Source organism: Gopherus flavomarginatus, chromosome 8, assembly GCF_025201925.1.
Source record: "Gopherus flavomarginatus isolate rGopFla2 chromosome 8, rGopFla2.mat.asm, whole genome shotgun sequence".
Classification (NCBI taxonomy): domain Eukaryota; kingdom Metazoa; phylum Chordata; order Testudines; family Testudinidae; genus Gopherus; species Gopherus flavomarginatus.
In genome coordinates, this window is record NC_066624.1 from 55,816,537 (window position 1) to 55,844,433 (window position 27,897).

Genomic DNA, 27,897 nt, shown 5'->3' on the forward strand with positions numbered 1-27,897 from the left:
GGGTTATCTTGGCTGTTCGGAGCCTCCTGCCAGCAGTGGAGAAATAGAACAAGAGGTGTCAGGAGCCTGGCCTCAGAGCTGGTAGGTCAGTGTTTTCCCTTGGCTTTAAAGGACACCGTCAACATGACACCTAGTCAGGTACAAAGCAGGCCTCCTAGGTCTTGCTGGGCCTGATTTTTGTTACCAGTAGAACTTTAACTGTCCGAAGAGTTACAGTCCAGTCCAGGCTCTAACATGAGTCCTTGTTCCCAAGTGATGCTGCTTACAGTGACTTTGGCTGGCCAATGAATAACACCAGCTTTGCCCTACTGATTGCTAGGGGCAGGGCTGGGGGGCCCTTGACATAGGCCATGAGGCAGAAGTGCTTCAGATCACCTCACCTGAGCAACTTTCAAAGCACTACAGGCAGCAAATCCATGCTCTGCCCAAGCAGCAAAGGGTTAAAGCTGGTGCAGGCCCTGCCTCTCTTCACCAATTGCTCACTTCCTCTGGCTCTGGCTCCCCTCTCCTGGCCTCCCTAGGGCCCAGATGAGCCCCACTTCTTGGGAACACATTAGGCTTCCCATGGTGCAGAATGGCAGAGCAGCCACCCTCTCCATAGCCTTCCTGCTCAGTAGTCACCTTGGCCCAAGCTGGCTGGCCCCTTTGGTTCCCTTGTGGGGTGGCAGCACAGGTCAGTCACCCAGCTCTCCCACCCATCCAGACACCACACGCCCCCAGAAGAAGAACGAGGTGGATGGGAAGGACTATCACTTCATCTCCACTGAGGAAATGACCAGGGGCATCTCCGCCAATGAGTTCCTGGAATTCGGGAGCTACCAGGGAAACATATTTGGCACCAAGTTTGAAACAGTGCATCAGATCCACCAGCAGGATAAAGTCGCCATCCTGGACATTGAGCCCCAGGTGAGGAGGGGACGGGGGCAGCATGTTAGGGGTCAGAGTTGGAAAAAGCACCTCTAAAATTTGCGGGGGCAGCTTTGCACCCACATTTAACTGCACTTGCAATTGGGGGTGCAAACGAGGATTTAGCCCTGTCTTCCAAACTGTGCACACCAGTTGGGCAGGCAGAATGCTGGGGCCCATTACTCGCGGGCATGACGTTAGTGGCTGGGTGAAAAATGTATCCCTTAAAGCATAGCCCAAGGAGGGGCTGGGTGAAAAGGCAAGGCAGTGAAAGAGCAGGCCATTGCCCTCTACAGCGTCCCACTCTCCTAGCCAATGAGCTGGACTGAGCTATGCACCTGCCAGTAGCCAGGGGGGAAGGGCATCGAGGGAGGAAAATAACCACAGAGATAAAACTAACGGATGGACTCCACCTAGTGCCCCTATACTGGGCAGATACCTTGGGCGAGGCCGCTGCTGATGGCCCCACACCTTCCTGCTGCACAGATATGCCAGGGAGCACCTGCCTCCTAGAAGCGGAACATAAAGGCAGATGGCGAAGCTGCCACAAGATTGGAATATCCATCCCCAGGGCACGGTGGAAAGGACAGGGGTCTGTGCCCCAACTCAGTGACTTACTGCCTTCAGCTAATAACGAGGGCATGGAGGCAAACCTCTCCCCTCAGTCAGAGCTGACTGTTCCAGCCCTTAATGATGATTGCTGTTCTGTGGGTCCCTGAGAACTTTCTAATGGGATGAGAGAGGATAATTACAGCTGCGGAGGTCACCAGCTGCTGGCCTGCAGAGGTAGATCGCACTAGCTCTACTCTGCCCTCAGGTGTCGCTATTTCAGGTCTGCACTGTCTAGCTAGGGCCAGCATCTGCATGGGAGCTCCTGGAAGGGTGCAGTCAGAATCCATGGCTGCATCCCGAGCTAAGGAGTTTTAAAGTGAATTTATACTTAGCTGATGTGACAGGCCTGGAGCCCATAAAGGCCTCTAGCAGCAGCAGTGCAAGCTGTCTCCAGCCCCACAGAGCCAGCCGTTGACCCACCTCTCTGTGGCCAGCTGTCTGCCTCCCTCTGAGGCCAGCAGATGCCCTGAGTGTGATGTTTGGGGATCCTGGCCTCCAGCAGGGATCCAGCAGAGCTGGCAGTGCTCTGCAAGGCAGGAAGGGCCATGCGCTCTGCTCCTGGCAGAGCTGCCCTGCCCTGCCCTGCCCTGAAGAGCAGCTGTGATCCGTTTGCTCCTCATCCCTCTCTCTCCTCGCCCCCCATCTGCAGACTCTGAAGATTGTTCGCACTGCCGAGCTGTCCCCATTCATTGTTTTCATCGCACCAACAGACCAGGCCAATCAGGTGGGTGCCGTGGTGTGGCGGGAGGTGGAGCGATTACGCAGGCATGACGCTGGCCAGTGCATCTGGCCCTATGTCCTCCCATACTCACTCCCCCCGTGCACATTTGTCTCTTTGCACCCCTCTGTGGCCACTGTGGCTTGTGGCCGGGGGGATGAAGAGACCTTTCCTCACAGTGGTGGGACCCCAAAGGTACAGTTCACCCCGAGCAATTGTTTCTGTTCCCTTTCCTCCCTGGGGACTTGTTCTGTCCCCTGTTCAGAAACCAGCTTGCATGTTCCCTGTTGGGTGTCTGGGTTTTCCAGCTGGAGGAGTGGAGTTCACCTGAAGTACCCTAAACTTAAACCTCCCTGAGATAAAGTGCTGAGCACCAGGAAACTCCAAAGCTGTGAGCATGGGTGTGCTTTCCCCCCTCACCCCCCAGCTGGGGGCACAGCAGCTGTTTGTAGGGGGCTGGGAGCTGACTCCCCATTCAGGCTGGTGGCTACCTGGACTTGAACAGGAGACTTGGGCACAGCTTCTTCCCCCTCAGCCAGTTGCCAGCACCATCCCCCAGGGCCCAGTGGGCCCCAATCTCCACACTTTGCAAAAGGAATCCCTTAGGAGGTGAGATGAGGCAAACCTGCCCCTCCCTCAGGGCTGCTTCCCCTGCCCTCAGAGGGATTGTGGCGGCTGGAGCCGAGGGAGTGAGACTGTCCAGCATGTGTGCTCTTCCATAGCTCTGCACTAGTGCCTGGCTGCCTCCAAGCCTATAGGAATAGCCAAGGCCTTCACTCCAGACAGCAGCATAGCTGGGGAGGGTGCCCCTGCTGCTTCATTCTCCCCCACCAGAACTGGGGAGGGGAGGGCTGTCTCAGGACTGGAATTACAGGGGATGGGGCAGTGCGGGCGGAGGGTTTGTCAGCAGCTCCTCCCCAGAAACCTCTCCTTCCCGAATGAATCCCAGCTAAGGTGCTGAGTTTCCAGTTGGCAAGGACACCAACCACACCACAGATGGCTCCCTAAGGGGCCCTGGCATGGCATTCACGGATTCTGACTGCCCTGCCCAGGCTCTCCTTCCCTGTGCACGTCACTGCACTTCCTAGAGCCAAAGCGCTGTCAACTCGCAGTAGTTTCTAGCTGCAGAGACCTTCCTGCTGTCAGTGGGGCTCACACTGATTAGACTGCCGCATCCCCCCTGCCCACAGCCACCCTCTGCCGCATCCCCACTGCCGCATCCCCGCTGCCCGCAGCCAGCCCCTGCCACATCCCCTGCCCCAGCCCCTGCCGCATCCCTCCTGCCGCATCCCCCCCTGCCCGCAGCCAGCCACTGCCGCATCCCCACTGCCCCAGCCCCTGCCGCATCCCTCCTGCCGCATCCCCCCCTGCCCGCAGCCATCCCCTGCCGCATCCCTCCTGCCGCATCCCCCCTGCCCGCAGCCACCCCCTACCGCATCCCCCTGCCCGCAGCCAGCCCCTGCCGCATCCCAACTGCCCCCTGCCACCCCCCTGCCCGCAGCCACCCCAACGCATCCCCCCTGCCCGCAGCCAGCCCCTGCCCCAGCCACCCCCTGCCACATCCCCCCTGCCCGCAGCCACCTCCTGCCCTGCCCACAGCCACCGTCTGCCGCATCTTCCCTGCCCTCAGCCAGCCCCTGCCCCACCTCCCTGCCCCAGCTAGCCCGTTGCACCCCCCTGCGCACAGCCACCGCCCACAGCCAGCCCCTGCTGCACCCTGCCCACAGCCACCGCCCGCAGCCAGCCCCTGCCTCTAGCTAGCCCTGCCCCACACCCCTGTCTGCAGCCAGCCCCATGTCCACTGGTGCCCTATGGTTCCCAGGGCAGTAACCTTGCACACCTGCTTCAACGAGGCGGGCAGGCAGCAGCTGGGACCCACACATGTGCATGCCCTAGGGTGACCAGACAGCAAGTGTGAAAAATCGAGAAGGTGTGGGGGGGTAATAGGAGCCTATATAAGAAAGACCCAAAAATCGAGACTGTCCCTATAAAATCGGGACATCTGGTCACCCTAGCACACCCCCAGGGAGTGGTGGGGACCCACACATGTGAAACAGAGCTCCTTTCTAGTTCAGGCCCATCTTTTTAAAAAAGATCTGTAGGTAGGGTTAACATACATCTGTATTTTCCTGGAGATATCAGGCTTTTTGGTTCTTAAATCACTGTCCAGGCGGAATTTTTAAAATTTAAAAATTTCTCCTGGGAAAATACAGACATATGTTAACCCTATTGGTACAAAAAATACATACTGTGGCACATCCCTTAAATCAGAACTTTATAGGGAACCGGTTGTTAAGATTTTAGCAGCTCATCACTGGCCGGAGGGTTTATGTAGCCTTTGAATGAAGTGCCACCTGCAAGGTGATTAGTATGTGTTTGTGAAGTGCTGTCCAATGGAAGGTGTTACGTAAGGGCTAACTCTTGTGCTACCTGAAAAAGTTGTGGGCCAGCTGGCCCCAGGGGCCTGCTATCCCATGCACCGACTGCAGTTGCTGAAGGTGCCAGTGTGAAACAAGGCTGAGCAACTATTGCTAAGAACTGTCACCTGACACAGGGGACAGGCCCTCGGTGGTGAAGCAAGTGCTATATTTAGCCTGCTTTCACAGTTAGGTGACTGCTTAGTAAGTTAAGGGGAGAGTTTAAAGCCAAAACATGACCTCTGGCAGCTCAGAGGGCAGAGAGCTGGGGTATTTTTCCCTTTTAAATATGATCTGGCTGCTGAGCGCCACACAGAGAGGGGCACAGGCTGCAGCAATTCACTGTTGCCCAGAGTTGAGCTCATGATGCTGGTAAACAGAAGAGCCATATTAATTTCAAGTGCTACTATGGACAGAGACAAAAAAAGTTAGAAGAATCAGAAAAATAACAAGGAGGCCGGTGGCACCTTAAAGACTAACAGATTTATTTGGGCAGAAGCTTTCGTGGGTGCAGCTGAAGAAGTGTGTTGTTTTTTTTTTAACCCACGAAAGCTTCTGCCCAAATAAATCTGTTTGTCTCTAAGGTGCCACCAGACTCCTCATTTTTGTGGATACAGACTAACACGACTGCCCTTCTGAAAGGGAGAATCAGGAAGGAAGTTGTACTGGAGTTCCCATTTACAGTATTAATTGGATGCTGGAGTAGGCTCCTGCGGGCCTGTAGTACTGGCAGTAGCTTGGTGTGCTGCAGAGTGCCATGCAGCCATCTCTGACGACTGCTATTACCAAAGGTAGCTCTCAACAGTAGAAGTACTAGGAAAGTGAGGCAGAGAGGCCTGGCTGGGCTGTGAACAGAGACTGAGGGTAGGTCTACACTACGGGATTATTCCGATTTTACATAAACCGGTTTTGTAAAACATTGTATAAAGTCAAGTGCATGCAGCCACACTAAGCACATTAATTGGCGGTGTGCGTTCATGGTCCAAGGCTAGCGTCGATTTCCGGAACGTTGCACTGTGGGTAGCTATTCCATAGCTATCCCAGAGTTCCTGCAGTCTCCCCCGCCCCTTAGAATTCTGGGTTGAGATCCCAGTGGCTGATGCGGCAAAAATCATTGTCACGGGTGGTTCTGGGTAAATGTCGTCAGTCATTCCTTCCTGCGGGAAAGCAACGGCAGACAATCATTTCGCGCCCTTTTTCCCTGGATTGCCCTGGCAGACGCCATAGCACGGCAACCATGGAGCCCATTCAGCTTTTTCTTTTTCTTTTTACTGTCACCGTATGTGTACTGGATTCCGCGGACAGAGACTCCAGCGCTACACAGCAGAATTCATTTGCTTTTGCATGATAGAGACGGTTATCTGTCGTTCTGTACCATCTGCTGCTCTCATGGGTGCCCCTGGCTGAGATCGGCCGGGAGCGCAAAGGCAAAAATGGGAATGACTCCCTGAGTCAATCCCTCCTTTATGGGTTCTAAAAATAGTCAGTCCTGCCTAGAATATGGGGCAAGTGTGCTAGAGAACCAGTGTATCAGAGAGCACAGCCGCTCTGTCAGATCCCGCAGAAATGATGAGCTGCGTGCCATTCAGGGGAGGTGCCCCTGCAACAACCGCACCTGTTGCTTCCCTCCTCCCCCAACCTTCCTGGGCTACTGTGGCAGTGTCCCCTCCATTTGTGTCATGAAGTTATAAAGAATGCAGGAATAAGAAACAGTGACTTGTTAGTGAGATAAAATGAGGGGGAGGCAGCCTCCAGCTGCTATGATAGTCCAGGCAGGACAGAATCTATTCTTTACACAGGAAAGGGAGGAGGCTGATGGAGCTTAGCCCCCAGTTGCTATGATGAGGACCATTACCAGCCGTTCTGTACCATCTACTGGGAATGACCGAGAATCATTCCTATTTTCACCCAGGCGCTCCCGGCCAGCCTCACCTGAAGCCAGCCAGGAGCACTCATGGGTTGATAACAAGGACGGCTACCAGTCCTACTGCACCGTCTGCCACCGGGCAGGGGAGAGGAGTGAATACTGCTCTTCACTGCTGCAGCATCGCATCTACCAGCAGCATTCAGTAGACATAGGGTGACATTGAAAGAAGTCAAGAAATGATTTTTCTTTCACGGGGGGGAGTAAATTGATGAGCTATTCCCTGAACCACGCGGACAATGTGTTTGACCCTACAGGCATTGGGAGCTCAGCCAAGAATGCTTTTCGGAGACTGCTGTGGACTGTGGGATAGCTGGAGTCCTCAGTACTCCCTCCCTCCCTCCATGAGCGTCCATTTGAGTCTCTGGCTTTCCATTACGCTTGTCATGCAGCACTGTGTAGCCTGGAGATTTTTTTTCCAAACGCTTTGGCATTTCGTCTTCTGTAACGGAGCTCTGATAGAACAGATTTGTTTCCCCATACAGTGATCAGATTCAGTATCTCCCATACGGTCCATGCTGGAGCTCTTTTTGGATTTGGGACTGCATCGCCACCTGTGCTGATCAGAGCTCCACGCTGGGCAAACAGGAAATGAAATTCAAAAGTTCACGGAGCTTTTCCTGTCTACCTGGCCACTGCATCCGAGTTCAGATTGCTGTCCAGAGCGGTCACAGTGGTGCACTGTGGGATACCGCCTGGAGGCCAATACTGTCGATTTGCAGCCACACTAACCCTAAGCCGATATGGTAATACTGATTTTAGTGCTACTCGTCAGGAAGCAGTACAGCAACCGCTTTAAAGAGCCCTTTATATCGATATAAAGGGCCTCGTAGTGTAGATGGGTACAGCATTAAATCGGTTTAATGCTGCTAAAATCGGTTTAAATGTGTAGCGTAGACCAAGCCTGATAGTCCAACTTGCAAAGCGCCTGTTGTCTGAATAAACTGAGGGAGGGAGGGGAAATAACTTTCCTGAACGCATGCTGCTGGCTGGCAGCTGGATTGGGAACAGACCTCTTGTCCAGAGTCCCAGGCCTGCACCCTCATCCCTCAACCACCTCTCAGCCTTTGGGGCTCTGCTCCAGAGGCAGGTTGAGGAACTTTGTCTCCCCTGGGAAATTTACCAGCAGAACTGTATGGGTCTAATCTCCCTGCTGAGGGATACCTACAGTCAGGGAGGGATGCTGCCTTCTGCTGTAGCTGATAGCACATTCAAAGTGCCATAGCGAGGAGGTGCTGTTATTCCTATGTGCCCATCTGGGAAGTTAGACCAGTATAACACTGCTTGGAAAGTGTTGTGGTAGCCCAGCTTGAAGGGATTTCTTTTCACATGGGAATTGCCACCTGCACTGCAGTGTATATGTTCTCTGCAGGCCAGCCCAGGGAGCTGGCTCCTATGCACTGTGCTAGGACTGCCATGGGCCTGTAGCATGAGGAAAACCCAAAACAGAGCTAGCTTTCTCAAGTAGGGAGTGGTGCATGCAGCACCCAGAGCTTTAGGAAGCACCTGCAAGTCTCTAAATAAGCTATCATTGCAGTGCACACAGTAGTAAGGGCATAATGCTGTATCCCTGCAAGGGCAACTTGCTGTAAGAGTAAGGGGACATTGCCTGTTGAGACCAGTACTCAGTACAAGCCACTGCACTAAGACATGGGTGCAATGTCCCATCTGGGCCAGAGGCCTTCCCCCAGTGCATCATGTACCTCCCAGACCAATAGGGGCAACCCACCTGCCTCAAACTCCTGGACCTGACCTGCACAGACACACTGCCCCTCCCACAAGTCTCAGCTCACTGGCTCTCTTCTGTTGCAGTCAGAGGCCTTGCAGCAACTACGGAAGGATTCGGAGAGCATTTGCAACTGCTACGCACACTACTTTGACCTGTCAATAGTCAACAACGGTGTGGATGAGAGCCTCAAGGTGCTACAAGAAGCTTTTGAGCAGGCCTGCAACTCACCCCAGTGGGTGCCTGTCTCCTGGGTCTACTGAGCAGCTGTCCAACCCTGGCAGCTTCCTGCTACTCCCATCCTGCAGAATGAGATGGTGGGAAACCTCTGATCTACATAGCTCAACACCCAGCCCCCTTCTCTTAACATTCTATGGCCACAGTTTCACTTGGTCTATTATGCCCAGGATAAGAGTACAGGGATCTCCAAGCTCAGGCCACAAGCTACCAGTCCTTGTGCATCAGCATTACTGTAGGGTGGAGCCTCCAGCCTGGGGTGTTGTTTAGGGGAGAAATTCTATTTTATCTTAGGGTCTGGTACCTTAGTGCTACACAGCTGAGGCCATATAATACCCCTCCACTCAGCAACACTCCTACTGATCATACAGGGAAGCTTTCCTAGTGACTGAGGGGGAAAAGAGGGGCCTGCTCTAGCAACTAACCATGTAGTAGCTGCTTTATGCTGTGCTCCACTCTTGAGGAAGATGGGATGGACGCACTTCTAACACCAGCTCTGAATCTTTTTTGGCCATTTGCACAGTTACCTGATGCAGCTGGGCAGAATGCACCCTTTAAAAATCCTGGCCCTACCAGCACTAGTCTTCAGAGTCAGCATACACAGGAAATGAAGGCAGCAAAGAATCCTGTGGCATCTTTGCTGCTTTTACAGATCCAGACTAACACGGTTACCCCTCTGATACATGAGATGAAGGGACAGTTCAAATCCCACAGAGCTATTTTTTCAGACTAAGCTAGTGCTACCACAGCTTGTAGTCCAAGGGTTTTCTTCACAATCAGAAAGGCTAGTTCTTTTTAACTGTGAGCTAGAGTTAGTCACCCCAGGGGCTGGTCTTCCATGCTGGATGTGTGGAGTTCTTGACTCAGCCTGTGCAGTTGTGACTTACCATCTCTGACCCTAGCCAGACACCAATAATTAAAATAACACCCTGGAATCAGTAAATTGGATTGGCTGGACCCAGTTATCTACCCATTGCATTACATAGCAACAACATGGCCCACTTAGAGCAGCAGTTCTTCAAACTATAATCAATGTCAGGCTCAAAAGACTGGTTTGTGCGCTTTACTGTCAGGGAGGGTAGCAGGAAAGGGGATTAACATGTCTGGAATCTGCAATTTAAGGATGCCAAAAAAAACCTGATTATGTGCAATAGGGACCTTTATTCTAGTCCACAGCAGGGCAATACCCTGTAGCAATAAAAGTATGTTGAAGCATTTGCTTGGTTTTATGGTTTGTGCTGAGCTCAATAGGTCACTGCAGCATCCATCCAAAAAACTGCTCCCCTGAAACCAGCTGAACTGCAGTGAGGTCTTCCCTACCCCTGGAAGCCTCCCAAAGCCACAGCCCTCTTTGCCCTTGAAGGGCAGAAAAATCTACAGGACTGCTCCATTCAGATCCTGAAAGGGGGAGGAAAATCACTGCCCTGGTTATTCTCTGCCACAGGACCAGCACAAGCTGGAACTACTCCCCGCACTCAACTGGGAGGAGGTTTCTTCACCCATATGAGAGCAGTCACTCCCCTTCCCCTCCCACCCAACAGCAAGTCAGCCTTATTGTGAAGGAAGGTAGGGCAAGGCCAGCAGTAGGAGCCAGGCAGCTGCATGTGGGTTGGTTCATAAACAGCCTCAGGGCAGTTTTAAGGGAACAGGGCCTTCCACTGGAAAAATCCCATGTTCTAAGATGGCTAAGGTAGGTGCTGACCAAAACCAATCAGGAATTTAGTCAGTTCCTATTAGGAGATTCCAGAGCAGCATCATTACCATTGCAAGCAGTCCTAGCAGCCAGCACCAACTATCCTCTCCCCTGCAGCTCCTTCACCACAGGAAAGGAGGCACTATCGAGGCTAGAATGGGGAAAGAGGCCTGTCTGCAGGTAGCCCCCACCTCAGTGCACAGGTGGCCAATTAACTGAGGCACTGCCTCCTACCCAGCTTGAAGAGCAAGAAGTCAACACTTGAAAAATAGTTTATTGTTGGGGTGTTTTTTTTTTTTTTATAAAAAGTAAATACAAATCAACTCTCTTTTCCCTTAAATCCCTCACAGCCTCCAGCTGTGCTCACCACTTGTATGTCTCCCTAGCACTGGACAGGGGAAAAAGAGCAACACAAGTTAAGCACCTTTAGGTCTTGTCTTCAGATGGTATTAGCTCAGTACACAGCATCCTAGCCCCTCCCTCAAGGGGTAAAACTGGTATAGGGATGAATCCAGCCAGCCAGCAGCACCAGCAACACATCCTACTGCCAGTGAGGCACTCTAGCAAGAGAACCTGGGTGCTTTGTTTGGAACAGACCATCTGCTGCCCATAGCACATTCAGCTTCACGCAGCTGAGGGCTGGTGCCAAAGGCCTCTCCAATCTCCATACACACTACCTGTTAGAGAAAGCGTATGAACAGCTGACACCTTTCCGATCATACCTGGCCTGTCTCCATTCCAACCCCCAGAATTGATTAGGTGCCAATACTGGAAAGGAGGGCTGAGGCAGCAGTGGACACAGCAGCCATAACATTGAAATGGGGGTTTGGTGAACAGCACATGGAGCCAGGCCCTCGCACTATGAAACAAAATGGGAGAAACCTCAAGCACAAATTCTAAGCCGATAGAAACTGAAAACGTGGACCTAAAACATCTCCCCTCCTCGGGGCGGGGGGGAGGGGGCGGCACTGGCACTTGGCTAGCTGAAACTCAAGCCAAGCACTGCAAGTTTAAAACCAAAGCACTTAAAATAGCCGATTTGATCATCCAGACCCTGAACGCTGCTCCAAGAAGGAGAGTGGCTCAGGCCAATTCTGTGATTGTCAGGGTAATGGCTCCCAGACCCACGAACAGAGGGAAAGGCAGGAATAGGAAGGGGGGCATTATCTCCATCTGTGGAAATAGCTCGAAACACTGGGGGTTAGGAGGACTCTTTCAGTAGAAGCTGCTGGTTCCCTGAGGACAGTTTTATATGCATTGAGGCAACCAGCTTAGCAGAGCAGTCCAGTGGGTAAGTTTTGCACTCTTCCCTCCAGCCACCCTTAAAACAGGATGAGGAGAGGCTTATGGTGAGCTTGCTGAGCCACACTGCAGACATGCTTTCGTTTGTATAAAGCAATGGATCGGGAGCCTCGTCACCCCACTGCAGTCAGTGTTTCTGCATTGCTGGGGAATAGCTTTTGTTAAGGACTCTCCAACTTCCATCCAAAGCAGGTGGCCTCGTCTGGCTGGGAGGGATCTAGCCACTTACTCCGAGCTCTCTTCAGCTTGCTTTTGTTTCTTCTTCTTCTTCTTTTTCTTCTTGGTGCTGGTGTCACTGGCCTGCAGAGAAGATGGAGCTCAGGAAGGGTGGTTGGGAAGGAATCACTGCTGATGTGTGATACACCTTTCAGCAAAGACTAATGAACTATTTACAGGATTCATTTTAACTACCCCCCAGCAGCTCTCATCCATGAGGGAAGAGTGACATACCACGCTGCCCCCTCCCCCCTCCAAGGCTCCTAACACAAAATCTGCCTGTCATGCAATGCACCCAGTACACTGGGAAAGCAATTGGCACACCACATCAATGGGCATTCTAGCATGGTGCCCTATCTCCAACTGCACAGTTCCAGAGGCGCCAAAGGAAAGCGTAATAATCTCTGCCAGACAATTGTGAGAAAGCTACCCTAGGGCAAATTATTCCTAACCCATTAAACAAGGGCAGTCTGAACATAACAGCTGCTTCCACACCCTGCCCTCCAGGTTAATCTGCTAAGCCATGGACAGACAATGGTGCCAACTGAGCTTAGCTATATTGAGGCTTGCAGTGCTGTAACTCTATACTGATGGAGGAAAGCAGCAACATACATGGACAAACTGAACAGGTGTCTCGAGTTTTGTAAGTATCACAAGGAGGGGTGTACAAGTGATGCCGTGCAGCCACACTCCTAGGCCTGCTGCTCTGCGGCACCATCCAGCTACCTACCACTTCCATTAGCTCCCCTTCGCTCTCAGCAGCTTCTTTGGCCTTCTTCTCTTTTTTCTTCTTTTTCTTTTCCTTCCTGCTCTGCTCCTCTGGTTGCGGAGTGGCCGGGGAGGACGGTGCCACTGCTGCCTCCTCATTTTCACTCTCTGTCTCCCGCTTTCTCTGTTTAAGAGTAAAATCAGCATCAGATCAGCTCTCTCCCAGCTGAGCAGTAACAGGCCTGTCTGGAGTACAGATGACAGACCCCACATAATCCTGAGGCCACCTCCTCAATTTGCCTTCCTAGCCTAGCCCTCTGCACCCTCAGGAGCGTGGTAAGAGCAAGCCTTATTCCTGGTCATGCTGTCAAGTTCATCACTGCTTTTGTAATGAGGGAGACTATAGATCCGCTGGAACCCATGGTTTTCTGAAAGCTTTGCAAGAATCCCTGGCACCCCCCTCCCTCATGATCTTCCCATAACATCATTCCATCTACAGCTTAGGGCTCCACACTCTTCCAGTCTCTGCTGTGTCATCTGTACACAAAGTGACAGAGCCCAAAAATCAGGCCCAAGGTTGGTCCCCAGAGATAACCTGCTTCCTTTGGTAACACACACGTGCTGGTTGGGCTTTTTCAACTGGGCTGAACTGCACAGACCAGGACAGGGGCTGGTGCCCATGGCCTCTGGAATCGCATCGGCACAGCTCTGCATTCACATTCTGGGCCATGGACTTGAGCAAATTTCAGGGCTCTTGTTCCCAGATCTTGGGCCGCAACTAATTCAAAGCCTGCCGATGTAACACTAAGCACACAGAATATGGATTGCATGTGAAAGCCCACTCTGCTGGACAAATCAAAGGAGAGTTCATGTTAACTCTGCCTTCCCCAAAGCAACAACATAAAAAAGCATTAAGTCACAGGATCAATCTGCCAAGGCAGAGACGTTCATCTGACAACACGCAGGTCTGAAATGGATGTCAAATGAAAGTAGCTTGATACTTACTTTTGGTACCCTCTCGGCAATGGCTGCTGGGGCTTCTGCCTCTTTCTTTACAGCAACACTGAACGGAGGAAAACACCGAGTCGAATGTGTGAGTACTGCCGATCAATCCTGCATGTTCAGATTTATTATCCTCCCCCCTAGATGCTTGCTGCAAACCAAACTACATCCTTCAGCCTCCTGCTACTACACAGTTGACATACTACAGCTCCTTTTCCTGATCACCGTTATATAACACTTGGTGGTGTACAGAAAGCCTGCAGCCCGCATCAGTGCCTGACTGTGCTGGACAAAGGCAGAGCCATCGCTGTTTAATTTGGCAGACTGACTCCCTCTAGAGCCACAGACATCAAGCTAGAAAGGGATAACCGTCTGCTCACTTTGTCTGGAATAGCACCCCCTGCTGTTCCTCCAGGGCAGTGCTCCCTAGGGAGGGCAAATAACTGGATTGCAATTAACATTCTTTGAAAAGGTATTATATTGCCTGACAGTATTTTTAACATGCTACATTCAACTCTGGTGACCTTTTGTACCCCAAACTGACATTTTCCAGCAGAAGTCAGGATGCCACTTTCTTGGGGCATATTGCTGAGATAGCACAGCAGAGACTGAATGCATGCAATTGACCCCTCTGCCCTGTCTCTCAAACACGTCTCTGAAGCACTGTGCTTTACCTGTAGTCCACATACTCCTTCTTCCAGGAATCCGGCGTGCTCTCATTGGGCTTGCCATGCTTGCTCAACAGGCCCTGCTTGATCATCATCATCTTTTGACTCGCCTGGTGTGACAATAGAGAGAGAAAAGGTGACATTCTAGCTTCAAAGCAGCTATCATTTCTACTTGGAGAAGTCAAACAGCATGTGACGAGACACTGTGGAAGAAAACCAAGTTCACGACGAAACCTTTACCAGGCCAGAGAGAGACAAATATGCCCTCAAGGAGCCTCTGATGCTCATGGCAAATTATTGTCGTTGCTTAGGAGTTTATTCCCTGGCTGATGTCATTCTTCTATTTGCAACACTGGTTAATTAAAGTAGTAGTATTCCAGAAAAGATTTTTACCATCCCAGTTTGCTTATAAGAGTGTCACTGCAAGAGAAGGAAGTGCAAGCAAATAGGAGTTAGTCTTCTACTGTTAGAGACCCAGCTATACATGAATGCTAATCACATGTGCATCGGGGAAGCGGACTTGTACAAGAAACACAGAAGTAGTATTTCTGCTGCTTCTGGAGTCACTTTCGACAGGCTTTAGTACTCTGCCACATGCCCACGATTCACTGCGTTTCTAATGCTATTTTGAATTTCAGTGGCACCTTTCATTAGAGCATTTTTACAGACACTATTTCAGCCTCTCAAGAGTGGGGCATGAAGCATCTTTCTAATTCCTCCATGAGCCATTAGTATTGGGTGACAGACTTAAGTCATCTTTGCACACAGTGCTAATGTCAGCTACTTTACATCATTTGGCTCTTCCTGGAAGGATTCGCAGCACAGACTAAAATCAGTCTGATCCTGGCTTAGCCTAGTGAAGATCCAGTCTACACCACCAACTGGAACCAGACTTTTAACCAGATTAGGGATAGCTCAGTCCTTGGACATGGTTATAGCTGTGTAGACATAGCCCAAAGAGCCCAACAGTCTCACAGCAGGAACAAAGCTGATCAAGCCTTTTTAATCTTCTTGGCTCCAGAAGGTTTAGACAAACTACAAAAATTTGGAAATGGTGGTGACAAACTGGAAGCCTTTATCTGGGACCTGCAGCTTTGTAAGAGGCTGCTTCGAACCCAATTTCTCAATAGCTGAATGCCATTTCCACCGCCACACAGCCTCCCATCCTTAGTCTCACCTTGGGTCCAAGACCCCATTTGCGGGGGTAAGTGTCTCTTTCCATGATCACCCTCTTGATCTTTGCCACTACACCATGGTCACAAGTAGAAATCACTGCGGTGGTCATCAGAGCAATAGCTGCATTAGTGGAAAATAAAAAGAATGAACATTGAGCAATACTGACCAGCTACTAGAGTCAATCTCCTATGACTCAACGTTATGGTGGTGCAGAGATGGCATTCCCAAGATTGACAATTTTCATCAGCCCCCTACATAATTACCCAAAAAGTCCATCCAACTCAAACCCTGGACAGGCTTCCACTTGTAACTCAATCCCCGTCTGGTTTTATCATCGGGGGAAAGTACAAACCAGGGAACTCTAGATCTAAAAACACGAGCACCTACTGCCTGAGCTAAAAGACTCGGCTCTCGTAGCCAAGATTGTAGCAGGCTCATCAACCACTATGTGGCTCAGCCCCTACTAGAGCACTGGATGCAGGTTCACAGACTAGCCAGAAGTGAACTGTTACACTGCTAAGTGGTATCCTGTATTGGATACAGGGCATAAGCACCACACACACAGAGCACTGCTCATTGCCAGATGTGCACCCAGTCAGGATGGCACCTTAATCCTTATTACCCGGGCAATTCTTTGCTATAAGTATCTGGTAATAAAAAGGCATTAATACAAAATAACAGTACACACCCATTCAGCAGCCATCCAAGATGCATCATTTCTTTATACTAGATTTATTAGGAAAGAGCAGTTCACAGGCAGCAGTATGTGATCAGAGAGCATCACTCGTCTTGGTTGAGGTGGAGCCTCCATGGAAAAAGGCTCCAGCCCTGCTGGCTCTGTCCCGCTCCTGCAGGCAGCCAGCCAGACCCTCCAGTAGCCCACAGTAGAACACTGAAAGGCTGGAGGGTGTTTGGAGGCTGCACAGCACAGAGACCCTAGAACAGGAATCTAGGTGCTGCAGGGAAGGCAGTGCAGCAGCACTCAGAGAATGGATAAACTTCATCATCATTTCACATACAGTGTGTGCCCGAAAGCCCAGGACATGGGAATGGAGTAAAGAGAAGTCAAACAAAAACCTCGCTATCTTCTGCAGGTTTTTTATTTTAATAGAGGGTTGTACCTAGGCTTGGAAGGATTAGACTTTTCCTGCTAAGGTGTCAATAAATGCCAATTTCACTATAAAATATTTCCATTGATTTCTTTCTTCACCTAAGAACTTTGAGTTTGATTTAGGGATATTTGTACATTTTGACATATAATGTTGACAATGTGTTTTAACAGTTGTAAGGCTCACTTTTTGAATCTTAATGTCTGTCATTAAATATAATTGTCTGTCCTCCTATAATTTCGCACAACTGTGAGAATTTAAATTGATAAAAACAGAAAAAACACTGTTATAGAGCAATAAAAAAAATCTGTTACTGTAACAGATACCAGAGTTATAATTAAGCCATTATTTCTCAGCTGGCATCACTGACCTCTTATCAATGTTGTTCTCACACTTCTAAGGGTAGCAAGTCACAGTTCTCTCAGTGACAGCATCCAATTATTTCCCTCCAGGAAAGATTCCGGCCATGGTGAGTGCCATCCCGCCCCCCATGTTTGTTACAAGCTTCTGAAGATGCTGTATTGCTCTGACTTGACTACCAACTAGCTTGGTGGCTGGAGGAAGAACATTGACCTCTTCTTACCCATGCAAATGGCCTCCCCTTTAGTGGTGATGACAACAATCTCCTGATTAATCTCAATGCCATCTTCATACCTCAGAACACCAGGAAGCATGATCTTGGCACCGTAGCAGATGGCATTAACCTGGAAGGGAGGAAGAGGAAGGCTGAAAAATCTAGTTGAGAATGTAAAGTTTGATGATTTTAACCAATGCCTAACACTGACTCTGCAAATTTATTCAGCCACTCTAAATACCAATTGGTGCTGCCCCAGTGATAAAATATTTTTTCATATATGACTTGAGAGTCTACCCCTCCCCCGCCCCCAACTTCAGGATTTGGCCATTACTCCTCTGTTCAGACCTGCACATTGCCTCCTTGAAAGAGAGGCTGGTGGTCGTTTGAGGATATGGATCACCACCACCAAAATTATTTGTTACTAGTTGTTCAAACTAGAGGTGAAGTTAGGGTGAAATGCATTAATGTCACCCCACTGTCCCACCACCTGATGACATTTTCCAAAGCCATTCAGGAACTCACTGCACTGTCCTTCATAACCAGCCGTTTGTGTGAAGTCAGCAGCTTCTCCAAGGGGAAGATAACCCTCCTCAGGTAACTCTCATCCTTATTGTTGTCATACTGCCACTGGGCATCCAGTACATCATGCATCGTCACCATGTGGTCCTGCAGAGAGAGAGAGAGATGCCCACTATGTTAACCCTTGGCCCAGCCACCCAATCAAATCAGACCAAGAAAATATGGCTAAAACAAACACCCAAAGCAGTGATGAATTCTGGGGTTCCTAAAAGGGGATGAAGATAAAATTAGCAAGAGCTATGAACAAGGCAGGTAAGTGCAATGCAAACTCCCCCACATAACTCTGCTAGCACCCCTCTGCTCTGACCTCTGCTGTTCCAGTCCTGGGACCCTCCTGACCAAACTGCCAAGTTTGTATACAACATTTACCACAAAAAACTCATTTATGACCCGACCCACAAATGAACTTAAGCTTCCCACGCATGAAACATCAGCATGTGAAAGATTGAGCTACCTAGTGCCCCAAATAGCGCACACAACAACGCTGTTTGCGGTGGCAGTCTGCACCCTATCAGAAACCTCAGTACTCCAGATGCAGAACAACAGGCACTAAGATCACAGACTTTTAGGAAAAGTGGCTCCACCAAGAGGCTCCCTGCTATGAAGAGATCAGAGAACTTGTTCCACAAATGAAGTGTTTCTCCGAACTCCAAGACCATCTGTGCCCATGCTGGAAAGTCTACCTAGGTTTTTATACCACCCCCAGCACAGCAGTATCCAAGGACATTACATAGGTGCCCATTTTAATCCAAGTATGGTTCCTAGGTTAGATACCTTGAACAGCCCAAAGCCAGAGCACAACAAGAAAGCAGCTGAGCTCTTTCAGTACGTGGACATTCTGTGCGCTGAGTGACGGAAGTGGCAGAAAGCAAAGCTTCCCATCATCTTGACATGACTCCCAGCCACTCACTGTCCCAAAGTTTAATTACCAGAACAGGGACAGCAGCCCTGAACTGAACTCAACACTCTGGGTAAAGATAACTTACAACAAGGGCCTTTCAGAAGAAAGCCAGCCGTACCCTCCTACCTTCTCTCCCATGATCCCCGAGCGCACTCGCCGGAGCTCTTGCATCTGGCCTCCAACCCCCAGCAGCAGGCCCAGGTGGACACACAGTGTACGGATGTAAGTGCCAGCTTCACAACTCACCCAGAAGATACCTGGAATACAGGGAGGGGAGAGAAGAGTTTTGAGCTATCCACAGGTACCATAATTTAACACACTTGCCTGTAAGGATTAAAGGGAGCCCTGTGATTGGCTCCATGTTCAGTGTCTCCAATGAGCCATCAGTACTGGGTGATAGATGTAAGTCATCTTTGCACAGAGTGCTAATGTCATCTACTTTGCATCATTTGGCTCTTCATGGAACAAGAGTTCAGCAACTTTTATCATGGGAAAAATATTCAAGACTATTTTAGCTCTTGCAGAGGGTGGGGACTGGCAGTCTAAGGGCATCTCTCTGGACTTGGAAGAAGCTCATCCCACATGGAAGTCGGCACACTGGTGGGATTCTGTCAGTCAGAGACCACCATAATGAGGCATTCATCACATTTCCCCAGGAACATCAGAGGACACCACTTTTCCTTCCCTCAGATGGCTGTAGTGTAGTGCAGTGCATCCCTTTTGGTGTTCAGTCTGGAACACACCTCTTTTAAACCAGTTTCAATTAACAAGTTAAAGCCTGCATTTTAAAATGGGACCATCCAGTGTCTGCTCATCACTGCACCTGGGAGAGGAACAGCAAGTCAACTCTAGTGGTGTGTTCAGAAGAGCCTCTCAGGGAGAGTCCACAACAGCACTTTCATGCTTTGAAGTGCTACCAGAGAACCTAGGTGTTGTTTTACCTAATCTCCTCTCAGGGTCATATTCTACCAGTTTGCTCTCGTAGATGGTTCGGACCCTCAGTTGCCTCTTGACAGCTGCAATGAGGGGAGGTCGCTGAAACAGGGCACCGGTCAGAGTTTCTATTGCCTAGGGGGAGAAGCAGACGAACTGTCACCCTTCACCCTTTCGCAACCCACACCATCCCATCGGCACATCTAGACACAAGAGCATGCTGCTATTTAGGAATAAAAATAATTTTCCTATTGTATATCACACGTTGTATCTGATTGTACTCCATTAAAGCAAGCCCATCTGAGCCACTTAAGCACCCCCTGAGATAGGAATTACTCCCCCAGCTACCAATGGGGCTACTTTACCAGGCAGCAGCATGTGATCAGACAGCACTCCTCTTTAGTTGAGACAGAGCCTCCATGAAGAGGAGCTCCCGCCCTGCTGGCTCTGCCCCTCTCCTGCACAGAGTTGGCCAGACACACTAGCAGCTCCCAGCAAAACAATGAAAGGCTGGAGGGTATTTGGAGGCTGCACAGCACGGGGATCCTAGAACAGGAATCTGCATGCCGCAGGGAGGGCATTGCAGCAGCACTCTGAGAATGGATTCATCACCACTTCACATAAGTCTCCTCCTAGCAGGCGTGTGGAGTAACATGTTTTTTTAAAAAATGCACAATCATGGCATTTGTGAAACAGCAAGGGCATTTCAACATCTCAAGGACTGAGGTCCATATACTCAAGGGAGAATTGCAATTGTTATGGACAATCCTACTAAAACACAGACAGCAAATATACAGTGAACCAATGCAAATTAAGTAGCTGATTAAGTAACATGATGTCAAGCTGCATAATTTTGATTTTATTAGGGGCTGTTTACTCTATTACCTCTACTGCAACAAAATGCTCTCAATGGCTCTTTAAGGAATGTTCCTACCCACATCTCCAAGATACACTGATGAGACAATACAGCAGGAAGCCAACGTGGGCTCAGGCATTCAGAGACTTACCCTGGAAAGCTGAATCTCACTTTCAATAGCATTGTGCAGCCGAACGATTCCCACATACTCTTTGCCTGAAAGAATGACAGAAGAGTAGTCAGGAGTGGCCACTTGCATTTTATTGTTCACCGCCATGTCGGTGTTATTACAATTCAAACATCTGTAGAGGCCAGTCTTAACAGCCACCAACTTCTAGAAGAGGCTCAAGCACAAACAGCTCTAACCCCTTGAATCTATCAACAAAGAAACCCAAGCTGCAGGTTTATTTATGGAGCAAGACTCATTGTGCGGGGCAGCACAGCACAAGTCTGAATAAAAGTAATGGTGACTTCCTGCGTGTAAATTAAAATTTGCTGTTCTGAGACCTGATCAGCTTAAAAAAAAAAAAAAAATGGTGACAGCACAAAGCTCAGGAAAACAGTAATTTGCTTATAGGCACTAGTCCAAGTCAAAATACCGGGCCTTCAGTTCATCCCAAGTTTGTATTCTGCCATAACGGACAGCAAACCTTCGTTAGAAATAGGCTCGCTTTAGAGGCCTGGAACTGGAATCCTCTGCTCATCATTAAAATGCAGTCAGTCTGTCTTTCATCTGACCACTTAAAAGAACTAGAGAGTAAACTACCCCAATGCAGTAAATGACATGCCTGCACTCTGCTGAGACTTGACCAGCCGTGTTGCTCGTTCAATGCACACAATCAGACACCCCGTCACTTTGGGGTCAAGAGTCCCACTGTGCCCTGTCTTCTCAACCCGTAGGATGCGCCGGATCCAGGCAACCACCTCATGGGAAGACGGATTGGATGGCTTGTCGAGGTTAATGAAGCCTGTCCTGGAACACATCACATAGATGATTAGAACCTCCAATGCCATTCGATATCCTCATTGTATTTTACCAAGGGCATCTGGCTTCTAAAGAGAGACATTTTGCAGCCAAGAAAAAACTACATCCAAAGGAGCGCCTCGTAACGTGGAACATTTTCGGAAGTGCTGAGCAACCAACAGCTCTCATTGAGGTCAAAGGAGCTGCTAGGTGCTCTACATTTAAAACAGGACTTTTATTAAACAGCCTAACTCTAAATTTCTGTTTTTGAAGATTTTGGCCTTGCTGCCACCTTGACCTGACTGCATCATATATACAAGAGAAAACTCCCCCAGCCTAAAAAACATCTCCACTTTAGTCTTCACAGTGGATGTATATTTACTTGTGTCTCTTTAACAATACCCACTGTACAATAACAGGAGGTGAACCATGCTGAGAAAGGCAAGCTATATAGCAGGGGTAGGCAACCTATGGCACATGTGCCGAAGGTGGCACACAAACTGATTTTCAGTGGCACTCACACTACCTGGGTCCTGGCCACCAGTCTGGGGCTCTGCATTTTAAATTAATTTTAAAATGAAGCTTCTTAAACATTTTGAAAACATTATTTACTTTACATACAACAATTGTTTAGTTATATATTACAGGCTTATAGAGAGAGCTTCTAAAAAATATTAAAAATGTATTATCGGCACACGAAATCTTAAATTAGAGTGAATAAATGAATACTCGGCACACCACTTCTGAAAGGCTGCCAACCCCTGCTATATAGCTTTCAGACACCATAACATTACTCTACTTTCCATTTCTGAATCTACCCCAAAAGAATCTGTAACTAGAACAAATTGAAATGTACGAGACTGGTAACCAAATTTAAAGAGGAATTTTGTATAGCCAACAACAGTGGAGAAAAAGTAACTATTGCCAGACCTACTTGAGCTGGGAGAGTCACCAAACACGGAGGGTGTAAACTGTGACAGAAGTTACAGTTTTCCCCAACAAACATACCTAACATACTCAGCAATGTCTCTCTTCAGAGGATTGCAGCCAGAGGGAAGAGGTGTGTAGTGCGTTGTCCTCACATTTAGCTTGTCAAAGTTCTACAAAATCCAAACAAAATGTACCATAAACAAATACTGTAAGTCTTTAGAAACAAATCCCATTTTACCTAGAATGCAGCTCTCCAGGGGAGATGATAAAAAACAACACACCCATACAATCTGACCTAATTTAAATTATGATAAACTGAAAATGCCTCTCCCATCCTGGTAGAGTCCTAGAAACAGACTTAGCAGCCACAAGGATGCTTTCAACAGCAAAAAAAAGGCCAACTCTATGCAAAGATTAGAAGCTCTGTAGAACAACAAAGCTTTACAAAGTAGAGCAAATCCAGTGTGCCTGTGTACAGAATGAGGGTCTCTGTGGAGACTTATACAAACATCATCCCTATGCAGAAAGAAGAGATGGATGTAAATCCTGTGGAGAGGATAAGGCAGGTCAAGGTCATATGGGGAGGGATAGCTCAGTGGTTTGAGCATTGGCCTGCTAAACCCAGGGTGTTGTGAATTCAATCCTTGAGGGGGCAATTTAGGGAACCGAGATTAATAAAAAAAAAAACAACAAAACAAAACACACTGGGGATTTGTCCTGCTTTGAGCAGGCGGTTGGACTAGATGATCTCCTGAGGTCCCTTCCAACGCCGATATTCTATGATATGCGGTTTGACAGATCAGGCACACAATGAGTGCAAGTGCTTTTCAACATTTGGGTCATGGAGCCTGGTGTAAGATTGGTTGCCCTCTGCCTTAGGTTCCCACGTAGGCTATTTTCTTTGCAGGCAGGCTAAGGCACACATGTGAAACAAGGAATAATGTTTTTATATCTGTATACATACAGACTGAATCCTATAATCCTCTTTACCTTCAGTAGCAAGGGCCACTGAGATGTGTCCAGCTGAGCCACTCGGGATTCAGGTTTGATGAAGAATTCCTCTGTGTGTTGTATGTCCTGGGGAGAAATATCACAGGTCAGAGAAGTGGAGTTGACATGCAAAGTGTCTCATCTCTTTTTTTTACAACGGAAAGTCTTTTGTATTCTGTTGCCAACATTCACTAATTATTGCTAACACATCTTACACAATAACAGCTACACCAAAACAACATATCCACAGAACCACCACTTGGCTGCAAACTATCATTGTCCAGAGAAATTATGGCTATAATACCAAGTATAATTGAAGAGTGCTGAAACTGAAGTAATGAAACATGATGCAAAGCAGCTCCTCAGAGCGCCACTGCTACATGTTTGAATGCAGAATAATCCCAGTCTGCTCCCTTCACTCACTAAAACACTAGCAAAGTTTCAGTTCCGTACCCCTGGATTGTGGGATTATCATAAACAGAGAATGAAAGCTATTCTCCAAAAGACCATAGGAGGCAGAATCTCTGACGCATTACAGAAGAGCAAACACTTGACTTAGGCGATGTCTACACTAGCACTTTTGTTAGTCAGAGGTGTAAAAGAAACCACATCCCAACTGGCATAAATGTCACCAACGAAAGTGTTGATGTGGACAGTGCTATGTTGGCAGGAGCCCCTCTCCAGGAAACACAGCTATCGCCGCTCTTTGGGGTTAAATTATGTCATTGGGAGAGCTCACTCCCATTAGCATACAGCAGCTACACGGGAGACCTTACAGTGGCATAGCTGCAGCCGTTTATAGTGTAGACATAGCATTTTTCTCTTTTCAAATTGTGATGTGTTAAGACGTGATTAGCCAGTGTCTTTTTATTGGAGAAGTTGTTTAACTAAGGCTATTTTGCTTCTCTCGATTTCAGGTGACTGAGTGAATGGGTGAAAAGAAAAAAAAAAAGACTAAATCCCAATCCAATAATCGATTATTTCCATTTAAAAAATGAATAAAGGTCAATTTAGGACAGCTTCTCTTTTGAATGACACATTCTAAGCACACACATTCCTTCCCCCCTCCCACCAGGATAATTCATTAAACTAATAAGAACAGAATTTAAAATGTAATTAAGCTAATATTCAAATCAAATAATACACAAGGGTGAGAAAAGACTGTTTGTACATCTGGGTACAGTGCTTATATCAGGGGTCGGCAACCTTTCAGTAGTGCTGTGCTGAGTCTTTATTTATTCACTCTAATTTAAGGTTTTGCATGCCAGTAATACATGTTAAGGTTTTTAGAAGGTCTCTTTCTATAAATCTATAATATATAACTAATCTACTGTCATATGTAAAGTAAATAAGGTTTTTAAAATGTTTAAGAAGCTTCATTTAAAATTAAATTAAAATGCAGAGCCCCTTAGACCGGTGGCCAGGACCTGGGCAGTGTGAGTACCACTTGAACTCAGCTCGCATGCCACCTTTGGCACCGTGCCATAGGCTGCCTACCCCTAGCTTAGATTATCCACAAATACGAAGTTTGTTTTTAAAGTCGTAAGAAACATAGTGCATAATCAGCAGTAACCCAAATTTAGGCTGGGACCCCTCAGGGGGTCAAGAGGTTATTACATGGGGGGTCACAAGCTGTCAACCTCCACCCCAAACCCCGCTAGCCTCCAACATTTATTTTATATATTTAACACCATTATAAAAGTGTTTTTAACGTATAAGAGGAGTTGCACTCAGAGGCTTGTTGTGTGAAAGGGGTCACCAATAAAAAAGTCTGAGAACCACTGGTTTAGGTATTCGGTACATTACTCATAAAAAAAATGTATACAGAGAGTTGGTGGCAGAAAGCAAAATGCTAAACCTGCAGTCAGCTGCAGTGCAAATACATCACTCCATTGGATCCTAAGCAGCCATTTTAGTCTTAAGAGATTTACTTTTATTGGGGGGAAAAAGTAGCTTTACTCCAAGAGACACCAACACTCTAAATTCTCTGGGATCCAAGCTGAAAAAGAATTTAAAAATCTGCTACAGTTTTCTGCCCTCAGTCAGGTCAGTTCTATTTGTCTATGCATACTCAGAGCAAGGAGAGGTGCTGATTCAGGACAAAGACTCCAATCGTCTTTTATTCTAAGACCCTGAGTTCCCATGGGCAGCATTCAACAAAACCAAGGCAGGAGACAACATGGCTCACATTCTATCCTGCTGCTTCTCTCCCCTCCACCCTCCAACTAAAGACCTAAAATTGCAGGTGAGTAAACACTATTAAACCATTACTCACACAGAAAGAGATTCCAGAAGTGGGCCATTGAGTCCTTTTTTAGAAATACTGAAAACTGGTGAAGCAGGTTCCAAGATCTTCCCTAAACAAGAATTTTGCTCAACATGAAATCAAAGTCAAGGCACCAAGCTAGCCTGGAGGCAAACTCAGCCATACAAGAGAAAAAAGCTCCACTCACAGCAACATCTGCATCTGGCAGAGATTTCTTATCCTTTTTCTTTTTCTGCTTCTTAGCTATACAACCTATATTTGAAACAGAGAGGTATATTAAATATTTTTCATACCAGAACTCATCCAAATCCAAACATTTTAAACTAGGATAACCTCCTGTGGCAAGAGCATATAAAACAGCAAAATTAACAAACAAGCAACATTTATCTCCTAAAAATTAGATTCCTTAGTTCAATATAACGTTTAGAAGCAACTTAATTATTATTTGTTCAATTCTTTGTTGCCTTCAAGATCAGAGGCAACATATGATATTTAAGAACAACTATTTCCACACTGCAATTTTCTTCCTTTTCCGTTGTCTTTTCTTTCTCTCCCTCCTCCCCATCTGTCTCTTTCCTACTTTTTACCAGTCTGCATTTTCCTTTCCGAAGCAACTCCAATTCCAGGAGCTCCTCCCCCCTCCCATCTTCTGACAAAAACGGGCAATGAAATAACCATTGAGGACATGAAAAATATCTTCACTAGGCTTCAGAGTCATGGCTGAAGGGAGATTAACGGGGTAGGAGCGGGGGGAGGCTCACACCGCCCCGTCTCAGAGCCACGTGCCGGGACGCCCACACGCCACGCTGACAGATTTCCAGCACAGCTCGGGGCTGGCACACGCCGGGGGCCGCGCACACCCCGCTGGGCCTGGGAAACGGGTTTGTGTCACTGCGGCACCAGCTGTTGCTCCTGGAGGTAATTCCAGGGGTTCCCGAGTTTCTCAAGGCCGCCCAAGCCACGTGCACGCGAGCGCAGCGGCCCCAGTTGGCGGCAGGGCTCGGATCGCGGCCCAGGCGGCGGAGCAGGGCCACGCCCGGGACAGCCGGAGAGACCGAGATCGGCACCGGCCTTGCCCCGGCCCCAGGCCCCGCGCTCGGGCCAGGCTCCCCACCTTCCCCGTCCGCCATCTTCCCTGCGCGCACTCCCTGAGCCGCGTGCGGCCGCCACCCGCCACTGCGCAGAAAGAGAGACTGGAGCGCCGCCTCCGTCCCGAGATGCACCGCGCCAAGCGCCGTCCCTATCACGTGCTCAAGGACCTGGCCGGAGGGGGAGGGGGAAGTGAGGTGCTGCTTCCCCGCCACCTGACGAGGCGGCGTGCGCCCCGCTTGCTGTCACGTGACGGGCCAGCAGCCCTGCAGGAGGCCCCAGCCCGCTGACAGGCTCCGTGCACAGCGCCGCCGCCCCTCGTGGCCCGCTCCTGCGGGGCGCTGGTCACCCCCTCCCACCCACCGGCATCGCGGCTCGGCACCCCCACAGCCTCCCCCCCAGGCGGAGCCGCACGCCACGGGCAGGGCCGTAACTCGAGCCTAGGGGGGTACTGACCCTGCCAGCTGGCGCTAAGGGGAGGTCCGAGCGCCCTCGCCAGACCTCCCCTAAGGCAAGCAGGTCATTTGACTCTTTGGCATGTGGGAAGCAGTCACAGCTTTAAAAAGAGAGTTAGTGCTGCAGGAAAGCGGTGCCAGAGTCCGTATTTACACTGCACATGCTCATGCCACTTTCTTAAGGGAAAGGCGCACCACAGCTATAGAAACGCCTAATGCCTTGGCTCCTGTCAGTCCCCTGCAGACATCACTATACGAGTGCCAAGCCCTAGGCCTATCGTAAACGTGGTGCTGCAGGTAGGAGCGAACTCTGCTGGAATGGAGGAAGGAGGCGTTTTCCTTTTTTTAACAGGCATAATACAGATTAAAAGAGTAGAAAGAAAAGGGTATGAGTATGTTACAGAATCACACACCATGGGGAAGTTTGTAATAAGCAATCTCTAGCCAGGAACAGAGTTTTCTATGTTTAGAATAGCCCTTCTAGAACATTTTCAGCACTCCTATGATAGCCCTTAGGCCTCAGCATGCTTTGAAGCACTCTGTTCCCACCCATCAGCAGTTCAGTACATGGTTAATGAGTCTTCCTCAGAGGAGAGACACTTGCAGTTTTGTTTTTACATAGTTTTATCTTTAAGATGCAATAGTAGCTCTCTAACATTTCCCCCCTTTATCCTGCTTTCTGGCACTGCACCTAGACTCAAGCCTTGCAGCACACACACAAGCTTTGATAGCTGAAGACTACTTCAGGATAATAAAGACAGGAAACTCGATTCTGAGTTCCGGTACATAGATGCTTCAGTAGAGTCATAGAATATCAGGGTTGGAAGGGACCTCAGGAGGTCATCTAGTCCAACCCCCTGCTTAAAGCAGGACCAATTCCCAACTAAATCATCCCAACCAGGGCTTTCTCAAGCCTGACCTTAAAAACCTGTAAGGAAGGGGA

At 48.8% G+C, this 27,897-nt stretch overlaps 2 protein-coding genes and 5 non-coding genes across 14 annotated transcripts in view; 1 reads left to right on the top strand and 6 right to left on the bottom strand.

Moving 5' to 3' along the window:
• Positions 1 to 9,755, top strand: part of MPP1 (MAGUK p55 scaffold protein 1) — a 43,448-nt gene extending 33,693 nt beyond the window's left edge. For 4 of the 5 annotated variants that reach the window (XM_050965563.1, XM_050965567.1, XM_050965564.1 and 1 more), the window contains 3 exons: positions 704 to 906; positions 2,168 to 2,242; positions 8,390 to 9,755. In XM_050965563.1, the coding sequence (XP_050821520.1) occupies positions 704 to 906; positions 2,168 to 2,242; positions 8,390 to 8,566 (455 nt within the window). In that variant the 3' untranslated portion in view covers positions 8,567 to 9,755. Of the gene's footprint in view, positions 1 to 703; positions 907 to 2,167; positions 2,243 to 2,501; positions 3,392 to 8,389 lie in introns of those variants that run through there. The other variant, XM_050965566.1, reaches the window with a different exon arrangement.
• Positions 9,756 to 10,489: 734 nt separating this feature from the next.
• Positions 10,490 to 26,620, bottom strand: DKC1 (dyskerin pseudouridine synthase 1). Of its 4 annotated transcripts, XR_007775970.1 has the most exons (16): positions 26,525 to 26,620; positions 25,598 to 25,662; positions 23,145 to 23,231; positions 22,233 to 22,324; positions 21,049 to 21,233; positions 20,412 to 20,476; positions 19,413 to 19,539; positions 18,598 to 18,728; positions 17,514 to 17,657; positions 16,998 to 17,118; positions 15,307 to 15,425; positions 14,136 to 14,239; positions 13,465 to 13,522; positions 12,482 to 12,643; positions 11,209 to 11,835; positions 10,490 to 11,172 (listed from the first exon to the last, which is right to left on the bottom strand). XR_007775970.1 is itself a non-coding variant. In XM_050965519.1 (15 exons), exons 1-15 carry the CDS (start codon positions 26,538 to 26,540, stop codon positions 11,761 to 11,763), a joined length of 1,551 nt encoding a protein of 516 aa, XP_050821476.1. In that variant the 5' UTR covers positions 26,541 to 26,620; the 3' UTR covers positions 10,490 to 11,760. The 4 variants fall into 4 exon arrangements, 3 of the variants coding, with proteins under 3 accessions (XP_050821476.1, XP_050821475.1, XP_050821477.1); XM_050965519.1 differs by having other exon boundaries at positions 10,490 to 11,835; XM_050965518.1 differs by lacking the exons at positions 10,490 to 11,172; positions 11,209 to 11,835 and having other exon boundaries at positions 12,279 to 12,643.
• On the bottom strand, positions 14,853 to 14,928 carry LOC127057375 (small nucleolar RNA SNORD83). The gene has a single exon (XR_007776098.1). It is a non-coding gene; the product is annotated as a small nucleolar RNA SNORD83 (small nucleolar RNA).
• Positions 16,072 to 16,320, bottom strand: LOC127057385 (small nucleolar RNA SNORD17). Its single transcript, XR_007776108.1, has one exon. It is a non-coding gene; the product is annotated as a small nucleolar RNA SNORD17 (small nucleolar RNA).
• LOC127057381 (small nucleolar RNA SNORA36 family) lies at positions 18,407 to 18,543 on the bottom strand. The gene has a single exon (XR_007776104.1). It is a non-coding gene; the product is annotated as a small nucleolar RNA SNORA36 family (small nucleolar RNA).
• Positions 18,850 to 18,925, bottom strand: LOC127057374 (small nucleolar RNA SNORD83). Its single transcript, XR_007776097.1, has one exon. It is a non-coding gene; the product is annotated as a small nucleolar RNA SNORD83 (small nucleolar RNA).
• On the bottom strand, positions 19,783 to 20,024 carry LOC127057387 (small nucleolar RNA SNORD17). The gene has a single exon (XR_007776109.1). It is a non-coding gene; the product is annotated as a small nucleolar RNA SNORD17 (small nucleolar RNA).
• Positions 26,621 to 27,897: the final 1,277 nt, after the last annotated feature.